At 43.4% G+C, this 16,642-nt stretch overlaps 1 protein-coding gene across 2 annotated transcripts; it reads right to left on the bottom strand.

Moving 5' to 3' along the window:
* Positions 1-2,783: 2,783 nt before the first annotated feature.
* Positions 2,784-14,700, bottom strand: LOC123062644 (actin-related protein 2). Of its 2 annotated transcripts, XM_044486249.1 has the most exons (15): positions 14,579-14,700; positions 13,796-13,906; positions 13,588-13,722; positions 13,388-13,459; positions 13,222-13,300; positions 13,079-13,128; positions 12,228-12,331; positions 12,053-12,121; positions 11,910-11,973; positions 11,775-11,843; positions 11,569-11,652; positions 10,982-11,040; positions 10,663-10,729; positions 10,231-10,314; positions 2,784-3,180 (listed from the first exon to the last, which is right to left on the bottom strand). In XM_044486249.1, exons 1-15 carry the CDS (start codon positions 14,618-14,620, stop codon positions 3,100-3,102), a joined length of 1,170 nt encoding a protein of 389 aa, XP_044342184.1. In that variant the 5' UTR covers positions 14,621-14,700; the 3' UTR covers positions 2,784-3,099. The 2 variants fall into 2 exon arrangements, with proteins under 2 accessions (XP_044342184.1, XP_044342183.1); XM_044486248.1 differs by lacking the exon at positions 14,579-14,700 and having other exon boundaries at positions 13,796-13,966.
* Positions 14,701-16,642: the final 1,942 nt, after the last annotated feature.

Raw genomic sequence — 16,642 nt, 5'->3', positions numbered from 1 at the left:
CGTGCACACATACAATGTCGAGATGTATGTGCCAAATTTTTGTTTGAAATTTTTTCACACTTTGAGTTTTTTTCGATGGCAGGAGCGCGAGCTCCCATGTGCCAAAGCGAATTTCTGAAGATCGGAGTATACGTATTTTGTTAGAAATAAAGATTAGTTACACGGTAACAGTTACATGAAAATTTTCATATGTTTTGTTTACATATAAAAATCGCTAGTCTGGGTCCTTGTTGTTGCATTAAACAAAAATAATGTAATTCAGTTCTTGTGCAACTCAAGTACTTCATACATGCTTAATTATTTTGGTAGGAAAGATTTCTTATTTCTAATTAAGAAACAATTATACATTCTACAGTATTAAAATTAATAGAAGAATCTAGAAAGATGGTACTCCCTCCGTAAACTAATATAAGAGCGTTTAGAATACTAAAATAGTGATCTAAACACTCTTATATTAGTTTACAGAGGGAGTACATGCTAAATTGTCCAACATATAATAATATATTCTGAACCTAGACTTATGCCTTCGCCTAATACAGAGGGCAGAAGGATTAGCTATGCAATGAAGATAATCTGATATGTAGCGTGTGTTATGAAGAAACAATGGACAACACACAATGTGTATCCTCACTGTGAGAAACGTCATCTGATTTCATTGGCTAAAAAAATCAGAAAATATTACTTACCTTCATCCGGCATTAGTTGACACTCAAACTGATGTACCTTGCACCGAAATACATCTAGATACTCTCTTTGGTCATTTTTACTCCGCATATAAATTTGTCTGAACTCAAACTTCATAAAATTTGACCATATTTATATGAAAAAAAATAGCAACATCTATAATATATGCTATAGTTATACAATATGAAATTTTTAATTCATGACGTATGTAATGATGTTGATTTCATATTGTGAACGTGGATATTTTGTTCTATAAAAAGTTGGTCAAGTTTACAAAGTTTGACTTCAAACAATCTTATATACGGAGTAGAAAGGACAGGAGGAAGCACATCCGGTTGAGCATAAACTAATTCTGGACGCAGGGAGTAGATAACTTCAACTGAAAAAATCATTAAAGTGTTATATAAACATCAAAGTAAGCTGGAATCCAAGTCCCTTATGGTTGTGCTAAATCTCAGCTGACTGAGATTTAACAAAATCTCGGTAGACTGAGTTTTAACAAAGTCTAAGTCCTTCTCGTCAGATTTGGCACAGAGATTTGGGCTGAAACTTTTTTCTTTTGCATGAACTATGTACTAGTACAAATGCATGTGCGTTACACCGGGCAAAAAAAAGGGGGCACAACCTGTTTCATGTGCCAAAAAAAGTGTATTCCTCAAAACATTATTGCGCAATAAATAAAGTTTGTGGTTAGCTTAGAAAAAAACCTACTTCATGTGCCATTGTGCATCATTTTCTATATCCATTTTTAATAAACGTCGATGATAAGGTAAAACATGGAACTTTTCTTATTTTAATAAAAGTTAATGTTTACATAAAAATTGGAGCACCTTTTTAAGAATAGTTAACGTTTTTACTAAATCGGAACATTTCTCTAAGAAGGAACATTTTTTAACATATGTTTTTATAAGAATGTTCTGTTTTTTTAAATCATATTTTATTTGTAATTGTTTTTTGCACTATTTGAGTTTGGCCCAAACATAAGGACTTGCCTACACAAACCCACACACGCTCTAAAAAAAAGACGTTGTCGCTGCGAGGCGAACTGCACGCATTGTCTCTCTTCCTGTTCCCCATCTCACTATCCCTAATAAACGAATTGTCCGTGTGTTGCATCATGAACCATAACATAATTTGCATGTTCGAAAGTCGGCTGGGATTCATTTATCTTGGCTAAAGCAAATGCCTAACTAAATTCTGGCGTTGTTGCTCCATGTAGTCCCCCTGTATGCCTTGCTGAAGAATAAAGAATGAGCTGTGATATAATTTGCATGTTTAAAAAATATTAACCAAGTAACCCTAAATATAAATGCAGAGTTGCAAAATATACATAAACAGAGCATATTCTGATCAGGTGTCTATTTAAATTAATCATTTTCCATGTAAAAAACTATTTTTCCTCAGTCCAATAGTAAAATCATCTTACAGTTTCATCCCTTTCTTAAAAGCACAAATGTAAAACAGTGTTTGAATTGAAACCTTATCTCTGTTTATCAGGAAATCAAACTCTCACATCACAAAGTTAGCACCAAATTAGTTTCAGTAGCCACAATTCACCTTGTAGAAGTACTTTGTGCCAGGCTGCAATCCCTTCATTACACCGTCGAAGTCGAACCCAGGGTGGCTAGGTTGTCACAATCATGATTTTGAATCGGATAGAAGTTCTGATGGTAGAATCGTAAATCGTAGAATCTTCACTATTAGAATCGTAGAAATGTAGATTTTATAAACTAAAATCGTAGAATCAGATGGGTAAATTTAGATCGTAAAGTCGTAAAATCGTATAACAAAATCATGATTCTAACAACCTCCCAGGGTAGTGCCACCTGACACTGTGGTTCGCCATTCGCCGCTACTTGTACGACCTCGTGTCTGCTGGCACGTCTCCTCATTCCTCGTCGCGCCAGCCGGGGGACACGATGGTGGGCGCTACGGAGCATACGCTGCCATGACCAACTGAGGGCAGGCATATATATAAAACAAAATTGATGATGTCAACAAAAATTCTGGTTAAAAATGCCTAAGAATAACACGTGCATGCAAGTCTCTCAGCCGCACTCACATGCACGCATTCATTCAGTTTTGTTGCCAACTTACCATCAAACCTTTCCACATATCACATTCTTTTAACGTCAGGTATCCGGTAAAAAATTACCCCACAAAAAAAGTATCCAATAAAAAATTAACAAAATGTGCAGTATCTGTCGATTGGTGCGGTCAACCGAGATGTACCGTTCCTACTATTTGTGCGACAGGAATTATATGGTACACATATTAATCACGAGGATCAGAAGGACAAACAACAAAACTTCCTTGGGCAAGGTAATTACTATTTGTCCTATTATTTCTACCAATTAAAGTAATAGTATGCATTCAGTAATAACAAGGGTGGCACGATTGTCACATTGTACATGGTTATGCTTGTCCACACTTCCTTAGGCAGGCAACACCTTCTTCCTGATACTCTTGCTTTGTGATCCAGAATTCCGGCGCATCCTGTTTGTTCGAGACGGACAAGTCAGCAAAATATACCAGCAGACCCAGACATGATAACAAGCCCATGGTTTCTTTTTTATGCTAAGCTGCGGTTCAATATATTCCTATTGTTAGTAGCTTACATATTTGAATGCACCACCATGATTGGTTAGCGAAAAGAAAAACAGTGAACTAAGCACAGCTTACTCTTTTTTTCACGAATACGCAAGAGCTTGCGTATCATTGCATTGATAGATAGAGAGAACGGAAAAACAGAATACAACTATACGGCTAAAGCCCATGTACATGAAGCGAGCGAGGAAGCAACCATGAACAGAACGGCTAGAGGGATTGGTCAGCTCTCAACATCACGTAAGAGAATTACATCGGAAGGATTCAAAACAAGCATCACAAGGGAAATGTGACCCGCATCAAAGGTGTTACTCAGTCTCTCAAAAGTGCTCTCAAGGGTACGGTGTGCAGTGGGCATGACCTCCACATTCCCCCTCTCGTCCTCTCCCACCCAACCCATCCTCCCACCCAGTTTTCACGATTTCCTTCCTAAAAGCCGCACACCCCAACCCCCACCTCGTTTATCATCTGAAAACTGCCTGTAGCTCTTCTCCACTATCCACCGATCCTTCCTCTCCTCTCCTCGTAGGGTTGCAAACAAATTGAGTTCAAGCGTATTTGACTAATCTCAGCTCAACTCACACTAAAGTTGGAGAGAGCTCAGACTAAGTCGAGTCAAGGAAGTGTGGACAACAGCCGCTGGCCTCTCAGTCTGTGTCGCCCGCGCCTCCCGCACGGTTTGTTCAGTCGCGGCACCTGTTTCAATTGGGCGTTGACTCAAGCCACTGCCTTCTAGATCGGCTTCCAAAAAAAGCAACAAAAAAACAGGTACTATGTCTCCATCGTTAGGCTATGTCGCCATCCCTCTATGCCCGATGATTTTTTATGGTACTAACTACACTGAGTTCGTTGCCTTATGCGCATTCATATGTGTGGCATCTGTCTATGGGGCTTTTATTCCGGCGTGATCCCTTGCCCGCCCCGGCCAGCTCCTCTTGTGGCTCCTACCCCGTCAATGCCACCGGCTCTTGCTGCGGATGCTTCTCAGGCTGCTAAGAATGCAACTAAGGTTGTTGATGATGTTGCGGTTCATGCTTATGACCAGTAGGCCTTGGCATATGAGGAGGCTCTTCCCACTTATATGATGTTATGTCTGCTTACACTCATTGGTTTAATGATGATGCTCATGTTGCGGTTGTTCTTACTTCAGTTTTCTGCCTCAGTTTGCCTCTGAGTTTATGGGCCTTACTACCGTCTTTGAGATGTGGACCTGTCTTCGCCAGCGCTATCAGTCCTCTAGTGATGCCTTATACCTGTCTGTGGTCCGCCAGGAGCATGCTCTTCACCAGGGTGACTCCGATGTTGATGATTTCTACGCACAGAGTAGTTTGGCTATTTGGCATCAGCTTGACTCTCTTCTCACAGCTAGTTGTGGTACTTGCCAGTGTTGCCAGGCTCTGTTCACCCGGGTAACAAGGTGCACACATCTTCTGGAACCGTGCTTCCACTCTGACACCCTCAGCCATCGCCTTGACAGAGCAGGATTGTGACTTGTCCCTTCTATCAGCATCCATCTTCTTCGACCTTTTTAGTGGAGGATATCCCTTTCCTCACTTTTCCCGACACGCTTATCACTCCTATTGAGCCCCTGTTCACGCATCCAACTGCTCCTATTTATTCGACTATTGCAAATCCGCCGCCGCCATCTCCTATGGTTTCCTCATCTCGCTTGACACAGGATTCTGCCCTTTCATGCCCGGTGGCTTCCCCGTCCGTGTCCCCATCACCCGAGTCTATCCCGGTGATTCCTCTTAGTATTCTTCCCTCTTTTTCTCACTATTATATTCATCATCTGCATGTTGTGGATGAGTCTACTACTGAGCCATCTACCTCTGATGTGCCATCCTCCTTGTCTCAGCCTACTTATGGCTTATGTCATCGCCCGCTTCTACCTATTGACCACTATGGTTTTTATAGCGCTAGCATGTTGTTCTTGAGTGACTTTTTATGGCGATGTTGTTCATCCCGAATGGCAGCTTGCTATGGCAAAGGAGATTGCTTCTCTTGAGCGCACCGGCACGTGGGATCTTGTTTCTTTTCCTCCTCGTGTTCGTCCCATCACTTGTAAGTGGGTCTACAGGGTTAAGACTCACTCCGATGGTTCTCCTGAGCGCTATAAAGCTCGTCTTGTGGCTCGTGGCTTTCAGCAAGAGCATGGTTGTGATTATGGTGAGACTTTTCCTCCTCTGGCCCATATGACCCTGTCCGCACACTTCTTGTTGTGGCATCTGTTCACCATTGGTCCATATCTCAGCTTGATGTTAAGAATGCCTTTCTTAATGGTGAGTTGTGTGAGGAGGTTTACATGCCAGACACCACCTGGATATTCTGTTCCCGGTGGCATCGCATGTCGTCTCTCTCTATGCCTTAAGAAAGCCTCGCGTGCCTGGTTTGAGAGTTTCGCCTCTGTGGTTACTGTCGATGGATTTTTGGGGAGCGTTGATGATCCTACGTTGTTTGCCCACCTTTCTCCTCGTGGTCGGACTCTTCTTTTATACGTTGATGACATAATCATCAGTAGCAACGACTCTGAGTACATTGCACGGCCGAGCTGCTGAAGAAGCAAAGCGAAGCTAGCCATACGATGATCCTGGAGCTGCAAGGGCTTGCTCAGGCAAAAGAGGAGGCACAGGGCACCCTTAAGGCCAAGATCAAAGCACCAAATTGCGGATCGGATGGATCGACAGAAGGCGCAGGAGCCAGAGATCAAGGGCCTGAAGGAGACCTCCAAGAAGGCCGACACTGAGTGAGGTTGGTGCCAGACAAGCTCCAGGCAGCCCAACTGGTCGTGTCATGTAAGTGTTAAAGACTTCCCAAATTTATTGTTTTGGTTTTCTACCTCTGCTCGGCTCTTTTGCTTAGTAACCATTACTTAGCCTTGTACCTAGATCTGGAGGAGGCGAGGTAAGCATCACTGCACTTTCAACACCTTCTGATTTGACTACCTCAATGAGGACATCGTTGTGACGCTGCCGGATTGCCTGTGAAGGATCAACCAGATATACAAAAGCATCGATTCGTTCTATTTTGGAATGACTAGGACTAGGTTACTAGACAACATCAGCTTGAGGTTGTCTAGGGCCAATCGGGCCTTCATTGGTCTAGACGAGTTTGTATGACTTCTTGAGGAGTCGATACAGCGGCAAAGCCTTCTCATTGAGTCGGGAGATGAAAAGACTCAGGGTGGCGACGGAGCGAGCTAGCTTTTGGACCTCCTTCAGGTTCCCGGGCTTGCCGAGTTTGGAGATCGCACTATCTTGTCGGGGTTGGACTCAATGTCGTGCTAAGAAACGATGAAGTCGAGCAGTTTTCCCAAGGGCCGCGAACACACATTTGTCTGTGTTTAGCTTCATTTTGAATCGACGCGGGTTAGCAAACGTCTACGCTAGATCTGCTAGGAGGTCAACCTGTTTCTTCGTGTTGACCACAACGTCGTTGACGTAGGCCTAGACATTGATGCCAATTTGGTCGTGGAGGCATTTTTGCATGATGCGCTAATATGTTGTGACAGCATTCTTGAGCCGGAAGGGCATCATGATGTAACAGAAAGTTTCAGAAGGGGTGATGAAGGAGGTCATCTCCTGATCCGATCCCTTCATCCTAATCTGGTGATAGCGAGTAGGATGCAAGGGAGCGGGAAAGGATCTTTGGGGCAGGCTTTGTCGAGACTGATGTAGTCAATGCACATGCGCCAAGTGTAGTTCTTCTCCATGGATGAACCCAGCCGCCAGAAGCCGGGCTAGCTCTTCTTCGATAACCTTACATCGTTCTTCATCGAATTGGCGTAGGGATCGCTTCACGGTCTGCATGCCCTTCATGACGTTTAGGGAGTGCTCGGCGACGTACGCTGGTATACCAGGCATGTCATGCGGAGATGTCCCAGTTCTCACGGAAATCTACAAGCACGCTTTCCTATGCACTACAAGGTCGATGATGATCTCAGCGCTCGTCATGGTGTCGATCAGGTGCACCTTAAATTTCTTGGTGTCCTGGCCCGACTGGAAAGCGAAGGCTGATTTGGCCTTCTAGCTCAGAGAATAGCCCTATGGATCCATTGTTGCTTTCGACACACTCGACGGCGACGAGCTCAGATTTAGCTAGGTCAACATTGGCCACCTCGCAATCATGCAAGTGTTTGAAGTCGTCGATGACCATGATTATCTTGTTGGAACGCAACATATCTTGAGTTTTAAGTACACGTAACATGGGATCGCCATGAACTTTGTGTACGCATGGCAACCGAGAAGAGCATGATAAGCGCCCTCGAAGGGACGACCTCGATGGAAAGCATTTCAACTCAGAAGTTTTCGAGGGTGCTAGAAATAACATCCAAGGAGATCTAACCAAAGGTTGGGCATAATTCTCGTGCACAATGTCGCGGAAAGCAGTGGAGTTTGGCCAAAGGCGTAAGAGCGAGATGCCCATCTTCTCCATCGTCTTAGTGTAGAGTATGTTTATGACGATGCCACCATCCATCAGGACTTTGGACAACTGGTAGCCCCAATAATCGGGTCAAGAACCAAGGCGGATCTCCATAGGTGGGGAATATAGTCTGGGTGAACGACCCGGTCCAAAGAGATCACTGAGTCGGACCCGTCAAGCCACTGGGGCATGTCGGTACCTACGCCTTCTGAAAGTTCGAATCATATTAGCTTAGGCTTCCTTTATTCTCTCTTTTCTTAACCTCACGCAATGCGATCTTTCGGGCCGGCTTGGACTCGAGGACACGGAAGACCACGTTCACATTCTTTACATTCTTGGGGAATGTTTAGTTCTCATCACAGCAGTCCTAGATTCAATCCTAACCTACTACATGTCGGTCTTCCTCATTCCCAAAAAGGTTCTCAAAACAATAGATGCAATTCGACGTGCCTTCTTTTGGACGGCAGAGGACATTTGTTCTGGTGCACGTCTGACTGGTTCCCAAGCCGGTCATAGGCCACGCGAGGCCGGCGAGGGCGACGGTCGGCTTCTACCCGATCAATTTGGTGGCTTGGAATGTGACTAGGACATGAATATCCAACCATGTTGGTGTCGGTGCGCATCTGAGAGGTGGTTAACAACTGGTTGCATGATTTACTAGTCACACCATGTTCCACAATCATCGCCTTGATCATGGCTTAGCGTGATTGGACTGCTTAGCCGTCGGGTGATCTGGCTTGAGCTGGATGTTGTCGGCCAGAGCCAGTCACCGGCTTCGATTGAGCTCTATGGTGATTACCCACCTATCATGTCTAGCTGCAAGGGAGTCGCACTCCTTCTGAAGGTGGAGTTGTGCCTGCGCAAGGGCCTTGTGTTGAGCTTCCAAGGCCTTAGTGGTCACATCCTCGCCGAGATTGGCGTATGCAAAGCTAGTTGATCGGATGTCGCCGCCTCGAGGTTGGCCTCATCCTCAACGTCAACGTTGTTGCCGGTGCTAGTGGCCACGGCTCAATTGTCGATTGCTTGCAGCGGTATTGGTGTTGCTAAGGATCAACGTACGCAAAGCTAGTTGCTCGGCTACCGCCGCCTCAGGGTCGGCCTCGTCCTCAACGTCAACGTTGTTGTCGGTGTTGGCGGTCTGGCTCCGATGTCGGTTGCAACATTATGGTGTTGGCCATGAGGACCTCTGCGATAGGGCAGTTGTGTCTGCTCGCATCCCCCATCAGACTTGGATTCATTCCAGATGGGGACAAGTGATTCCACCATTGCAATGAGCTAGGAAGCCTACTCAGCCTAGTGGATTGTTGCTTGTTGCTGGAGATCCCAGGGGTTGCTGGATGCTCGCTCCTCTGCTCGGCGAAGTGCCGGGTTTTGAAGACAGGTTCCGCTGAAATGAACGGTAATGAATTCCAGGCTCCAAAAGGTGAGAACCTCGCCCTCACATAGGATGGTGGTGAGCGCGAGGCACCAAAAGTAAAAGTTTGGCTGGAACGTAGACGTTGGCGATAACACGGGATCCCAGATGGATTTGATCTTTGGTCCATGCTTGGCGCGCCAATTGTCGGTTCATTATACCGGTACTAATCTCAATGGGATGTCACACGTAGCAGGAAGACCAGACGGGATTCACACAAGGCAATTACCCAGGTTCAAGCCCTCACGGTGGAGGTAAAACCCTACTCCTACTATGATTATATTTATGGCGGTGAGCCTCATGCGAGAGCTTGAATATGGTGTACAATGGAGATCGCTAGGATCACATAGGTGTGTGTGAGATTAGATGATCTATAGTCTAACCCTAGCCTTGCCTTATATAGGGGACAAGGCCTGGGGTTTACAGGATGTCCGTCTCGGTTACGCATGGGTAGGATCCTCCGAGATACCTGAGATGCTTTGCTTTGATCGCCAAGCTGATGGTCCGCCAGGTAGTGGCCTGGGTTGTACATGGCTGATGGGCCGACTCCCGGCCTGCCGATGTGCCCCCCCCCCCCTTCCATGGCACTATCACATGCTTTCTTTGGAAGTTAAGTGAAGACTTAAACCCAGGCTGGATATTTAGTAGTTCAAAATTCAAATTTGGCCAAGACTTCCTGGGCAATACTTTCGGTAGTAAGTCATCTACTTAGGCTCTGCTGTGTTGAACTTATTTTATATTCTGCTACGAAAATATAGCCACAAAATGCTAAAATAAGCAAAAGCTGGTTGGAAAAGCTGGATTACCATAAAGTAACATAGTGTGAGCATAGCCTTAAGACTATATTGCAAGCTTAAGATTTGTGGATTTGGCACCCCCTAAACAGTCATTTCTCATATTAAAACTAGATAGTATTGGCGCTGCATCCTTATAATTTTCTCCTCTTGGTTTTCTGTCTAACTTCGCTGCTCTTGGATAAACATAAAAAATATGTGTCATTTTGTATTTAGAATTTGCCGGTACAAACCACTTTAAATTTAAGAGGTGAACTAAACTACAATACTTCAGGCAAATAAAGCTAAAAAAATTCTAGAAGTTATTACCTTCATAATTCCAGCAAGTACTGCACCTCCTAGATAGACCATATGCTTTCTCCGTGGAGGATCCTCTATACGCAGGCGTAATTTCTGTACATACTCAAGAACAGACAGGTTATGAAAGGAGAGCGGGAACAAACATTATTACTGAATATAAAATGTGGTATTCTGGTACATGTGTTCAGATTCTCCTTTGACTGTTACCAATTTTAATAAGCTAATAATGCGATCAGATTGCCTGTATTTGCAAACCCTAAGTTATATTCTCATTGATGGAAAGGTGAGGCAACAAGACTTGATAGATAAGGGCTGAATGAGTTGTACTGCTCATTAGAGTTTGCCAGCTTAAAAGAAAAATGGTACAAATTGGAAATGTAGTTGTACAAAAATAATAATATCAACTGTGTAGTCCATCAGAGGAGAATTAAACAAAATTACCTTAAGTCCATCCTTGTTTCCCTTCAAAACCACGTCGAGGTAGCGATCAAGAATTTCCTTCTCCAGCCTTCAGAAAGGTGGCAGTTTGTTAGTCATACGAAACCTAGATCCTTGTATAGATCAGCGCAAAAGAAAAACAATGACTGGTCAACAGGGAGAAAGAACCAGAACAACAGCAAACAGCCAAGAAGGGAGAAAAAAACAGTGTGGTGTGTAAGTGATGATATTGGAAACAGGTGACTCAGAATGTACTGTAGTAAATAGCACAAAATGCAAGAAATGAACTATACAAGGAACTATGCAAGAATTAACATCTTACCGACTTGGCAGACCAGGATACATGGTACTTCCTCCACTAAGAACGATATGTTGGTAAAGCTGCAAATATTATTGAACATCGAATTAAAAAAAAAAGCCAGCATGCAGTGATATATCTAGGGAAGTAGACACTCTAAATGTATGAAGACTAAAACTTCAATATGTTCTCAGGTTCTTCTTTAGTTAATATATATCAAACTGAAAATTTAGTAGTATTTGTTCCCTTACAAGGCATTAACAGAATTCAAATTAAGAAAAAAAGGAAGTGGGTATATGCTAGTCTAAGGGGATAACGTACATACATAAAGCTTATAAAACTCAAGATGCAATGTCAGACACTCGATTAAGTCTCCACCAATAGCAAGTGCACCTCATGATGCATTTTCTATGAGTATATTTACATAGATAATCACAAGTAATGCATATCTCTAGATAAATGTAGTCCGGAAGAACTGCAGTTGTAAAATATAATCAATCAGTTATTCATATACTTGTTCCATCTAAATACTTCAAGCAATAAAAATAACAGAAAGAATGGACAGGCAAAATTTACTATATTGTACTGGGACTACTGTAAGGTTTGTATACCGTCATGCGGTTGTCAATGTCCATTTCCTGAATGCAATGGAATGCCATATCTGCCAACCCATCACCTTCAACATCTATGAGTTCCTGTTCAGCAAATATTTTTACCAAGATTACCACACTGTTGATACTTAATATTTTTGCAGAGAACTGCATAGCTATCTATCACTGGAAGACTTTCGGCAAGAATGGAAGGAAAACAAACTTACAGGAGTAAAAAGAGCCTCAGGAGCCTGAAACCGTTCAGTGCCCACCTTAATTACTCTTCCATCTGGAAGCTGATCACAAAGAATTTAGCTCAAATAAAAATACAACAATAAAACAAAGTAGGATAATATACTTACAGTGTAACTTTTAACAAGAATTGTGGTTTCAAGTCCTAGCTGGTATTCACGTTTGTAGTCATAGCTGTACATCTTTTTATGTCATGCCTATGACATATAACAGCAATCTGTAGCCAAGAAATAAGAACAACGAAACAACTCACCTTATATAGCATAGCTTCTCTTTTATTTCTCTTACTGTCTCAAAATCAGCAGATTTATTCATAGCATACCTTTTGAAATAGAACAATAAAGAGGATGAGGAAAATACAAGAAAGCTGAAGACTGCATCATCACAGCAACTTTAACATCTTAAGATGGTAACTGGTAAGGGAATACCCTCTTCTTGAGAGTAGATCAACAAGATAGGATGTGATATGCCTTCCAGCTACATTCATTCTTTTCGTTAGATGTGGATAAGAATATCCATCAACCACGGGCACCTGCGTGTGTAAATAAAACAACAGCAACAAAATGAAAGCTACGGACAGAAAGTAACTAGTAAAAACAAGGACAATTAGGAAATTCATAAGGGCTGTGAATCTGTGATCTCTACAAAGAAACAAGGAACCTTAAATGAAACAGGGGCTGTGAATCAAAATGAAAGCTACAGACAGCAACAAAATGAAAGCCCACACAAAAATTAGTGAAACAAATTGACATGCGTGATTGCTGAGGTGACATGATTGCATGGATAGATGAGTGCACAAATTGTAACTTATGACCACATGCATGACTTGATGACGTGGCATAGTTGCATGAAGAGGAAAAATAGGTAGTGGGTTGCAACTATTTAAGAATAGAGGATGATATTTATAAATTTAGATAATCTTATTCAAAATTATAAAACTTGCATGCAATTTTCATGAGATTTTCTCCATTTTGTTCTCATTTATCTTCCCTCTCTCTTCAATATCTATGACTGAACACCATGACTTTTCTTAATCCATGTTTGAAACCAAAATACAAATTTTAAATGGAGGAGTTTTAAGTAGTGATTTTAGTGTAGTTTTCTCACAGGACCTCCAAAAAGTCAGGTATATCCTGATCCCAAAATTAGAAGGGTAACTCCTTTGGTTGGCTCAATACAATTACAAGTACATTGGCAAACATTACACAAACGTGCTAGATAGTCAGATAGTATTTCTATAACTATCACAGAGAATGCTAGAGATAGAATCTGTTCATACCACATGGGTGACACCATCACCAGAATCTATGACAAGTCCAGTCAGCAAGCCTGGGAAGTAAACATACGTGTAAAATGAGTACTAGTACAATTTTGTGCGCATTTCTATGTCCTTGATTCTGTTTAAAGAGGTAAAGTAAGTACCTTGAGCATATAGCGAAAGAACTGCTTGGATCTGGATGAAGACCCCAGAAAAGTTGTATTTCTCAAACATTGTCTCGATCTGTTGATCGTGGGGTTCAATTTACTAGTCATTATGTAGAAGCTCAATTTGCAATATAAAATAGCCTGAGAAATTAAAATAACCTACCATTTGCTCACGGTTTTTCACAGGATTGAGTGGCGGATCTGTCAGTAAAATTTTACACTCGGATGGATCAACCTATATGAAAGAAGAGAAATGTAATGCTTTACATGGATCTAGGATAGGATTATAATCAAAGGTATTGAGAAAGTATCTTCTAAAAGGATTCACACCACAAGCAAAGTAAAGAATATCAATATGCATACCTTCAGCTCGCTATAAAATGCATGATCCCATATATGGCCCATATCATCCCAATTTTGAACAATCCCATTTGTGACAGGATATGATACATCAAGCTGATGTCTCAAATCAGCGCAAGCAGCTCCTACCACAATATCCTGTGTTGAACATAAACACTAATTACGAGGTGTACTCAACATTAAGAGACAAAATAAATGATGGAATCCAAACTGTCAATTCTTGCTCCTGGAGTGACTCCTCATAGCGAAGCAATGGCCGTCCAACGACACAAGGAAAGACAGATGTAGGGAAGTTTTCTCCCGCAAAGCCGCACTTTACATACTGCAACGTTGGTGCCAAATTAGAACAGCAAAACCACCCGACCATAACAGAGAGTATTTCACGTTTCTCTGTCATGGAAAAGATAATCAAAATCAAGAAACTGGCAACAGGTCAGCTAGAGGTTTCACGAACACAATTTACAATTTGAATATTATTTCTGCTCACTAAAAAATCAATAATAGCTCAGTGAAACCAAAGATGTGCCTACTGATTTCCACATAACAATTTAGCGCCCTGTTATGTCATATCCGCTCAAAGCAGAAAAGGCTGATCTGAACCTAAAGATAAAATTTACATGCCAGATCCAAATGCAACTCGGAAAGCAATCCCAGCAGAAATACGATAAACAAAGGGGGCAGAACGTTCTCGAACATTTCTATTCCCCTACAACTCGGCACCAACTCCGCACTCCACAGCGGTGACTCGATACAGATTTGGAATACCCTCAGATGATTCCGTTCGAACCTGGCTACCCTATTCCCCAAGCCTAACCATGACTCATCCGCCTCGATCAATCACCGGCAGCCGGAGGCCGGTGGGATTTCGTACGAAGTATTCTAGAAACAAGGACAAGAGCCGGTGGGGAGAGGCAGATCTACGGTGAGCATGCTCGAGGGGGGGGGGGGGGGGGGGGGGGGGGGCGGCGGCGGCGGCGGTGGGATGGAGTCTTACCCCGGTGCCGTTGTCGCACACCACCACCTTGTTGCTCTCCATTCTAGCCGTCCTCCCTCGCCAACCTCCGGAGGGTGTGTTCGGCTTTTGGTTGAGGCCTCTCGATTGGTGTTTTTTTTTTCGAAAATGATCAACGCCTATCACATTGTTAGGGCATCTCTAGTAGACCCCACATCCGGCCGGCCCACAAAACGCGTTTACAATTTGCGGAAAACAGCCTTTGCGGTCTAGCTCGAACAGCCGCAGATGCATATCCCAAACGGACCCGTAAAAAAGAATATTCATGGAATATACATTTTTTACGGGTCGGCTTTTTGCGGGGTCTATTCGGACACCGCCGCGTCGATCCGCAAACCAAAGACGCTCAATTCTCGAATTTGACATACGTTCTCGCAAATAAGTTCAAATTCAAACAATATAACACATTTTACGCACAAATAAAAGCTTCAATTTAGTAGGACAAACGCAAAAGAGGGTCTTACAAAAGTGACGATCACGTCCGGCATCATCTTGATTGATCTTCACTTCGCGCCGTCGAGTACATCTTGAAATTCATCGCCACCATCGAATCCACCTCCGGCGCTTGTTCCAACTCCCGCACCGAAATCATCGACATTGTACCATATGGAGCAGAGAAAACATTTCCGGCACTATAACACGCACTGGCTGACGCAACCATTCTCCTTTTCAAGGTTTCTCTCCTTGCCATATCATGTCATTCTTTGGTGAGGTCCTCCATGTCATTGCGGTGCATTGTCATGATCTTATTCTCTTCGGCGAGCAACTTGGGCATGGCTTTGTTTTCAATGGCACGTGCTCTTTTCTCCTCAATGGCCACTTTGCGCAGTCCCTCTTCCTTGAGCAATTGCCACTTTTCTTGCTTCTCATTTGCCTTCTTCTCGGCCAACTCTATCTTGATCTCCAACGACTTCAACAACATCAACTCATTTGATTGCACCATGGAATCAATCTTCTCCCACAAGCTCGATACTTCATGCTCTCTCTTCATCTTCTCCTTAGTCTTCTTGTCGCCATCGGGCTTGTTCAAATTTTTTGGGCCATCATCATCCTCATCTTCATCCATATTTGTAAGTGAAACTCTCTTCGGTGGGGATTCTTTGTCGATCAACTTCCACTTCTCGCACTTTTTAAGCAAGTCCCAACAATGCTCTAATTTGAAGAATTTGCTTTCCGAAGCTTCCATGTCTTTGTATCTATGTTGGGCAATTTTGTCCTACACAATTTAAACAAAGTGAAATGATGCAATATGATGATGCGCAACTTGAACAAAGGCAAAACAAACTCACATAGTCGGATTCCACGGTTCCACTTGGAGGTGCATTGCGTACTTGCTCCAAGCAAGCTGCCCAACGGCTGCACATGGCTTGATCACATCCCAACGCCCTTGAAGCGACCGAAGTGTGCGTGGAGTCCTATTGGGGTACTTTGCCATCATGCAGAAGTATTGATCTTCGATCCTTTGCCAATACCTCTTGCCAGTTTGAGAAGTACCCGTGCATGCATCAAGAGACACCGCACTCCATGCCCTGATCAGAATTTGATCTTCCAAGATCGTGTAGTTCTTCGATCTCTGGCTTTTCCCAGTTTTTGTTTGCGATTGCTCATATGTTACCTCATCGATCTCCTCCAATTCTTCCTCACCACCATGATCATCCACGCCTCCCTCTGTTTCATTGTAGTCGAATGCGGCGAACGGGGCCTGATCGATGTCAATGGTGTTGGTGTCCAACAAGTTCATGAACTCGGCAGTTGCATTGTTCGAACCACCGCTATAATGAACGACAACAAGTCACGAGCTATCGCAAATGGCGAAAAGCAAATAAAATTGCCCTGACTGAAGACGCATACCTTCCGGCCATTTCGTCAAATTTCTCGCTTGCGGTGGGAGCAGCACCGTTGAGCGGCATCGCTGGGGAACCTCTTTCCGGGGCGGAGGGAGTGGATGAAGGAGGCGGCATCTTTGTAGCCGGAATCCTCTTCCTCTTTACGTCGGCGGCCTTGGCGACCTTCTCCGCCGTCGGCCGGGATCGCGCATCAGCGTTG

Source organism: Triticum aestivum, chromosome 3A (genome assembly GCF_018294505.1).
Source record: "Triticum aestivum cultivar Chinese Spring chromosome 3A, IWGSC CS RefSeq v2.1, whole genome shotgun sequence".
NCBI classification, from domain to species: domain Eukaryota; kingdom Viridiplantae; phylum Streptophyta; class Magnoliopsida; order Poales; family Poaceae; genus Triticum; species Triticum aestivum.
Note: the sequence above shows the minus strand (reverse complement) of the source record. Positions and strands in the feature narration are given on the sequence as shown.

Coding starts and splice junctions, on each gene's coding strand:
- LOC123062644 (XM_044486248.1), bottom strand. CDS start 13,951: ATGGTCGGGTGGTTTTGCTGTTCTAATTTGGCACCAACGTTGCAGTAT. Junction 13,460..13,587: donor CATTTTATAGCGAGCTGAAG/GTATGCATATTG, acceptor TCTTTCATATAG/GTTGATCCATCCGAGTGTAA. Junction 12,122..12,227: donor GATCTACTCTCAAGAAGAGG/GTATTCCCTTAC, acceptor CTATTTCAAAAG/GTATGCTATGAATAAATCTG.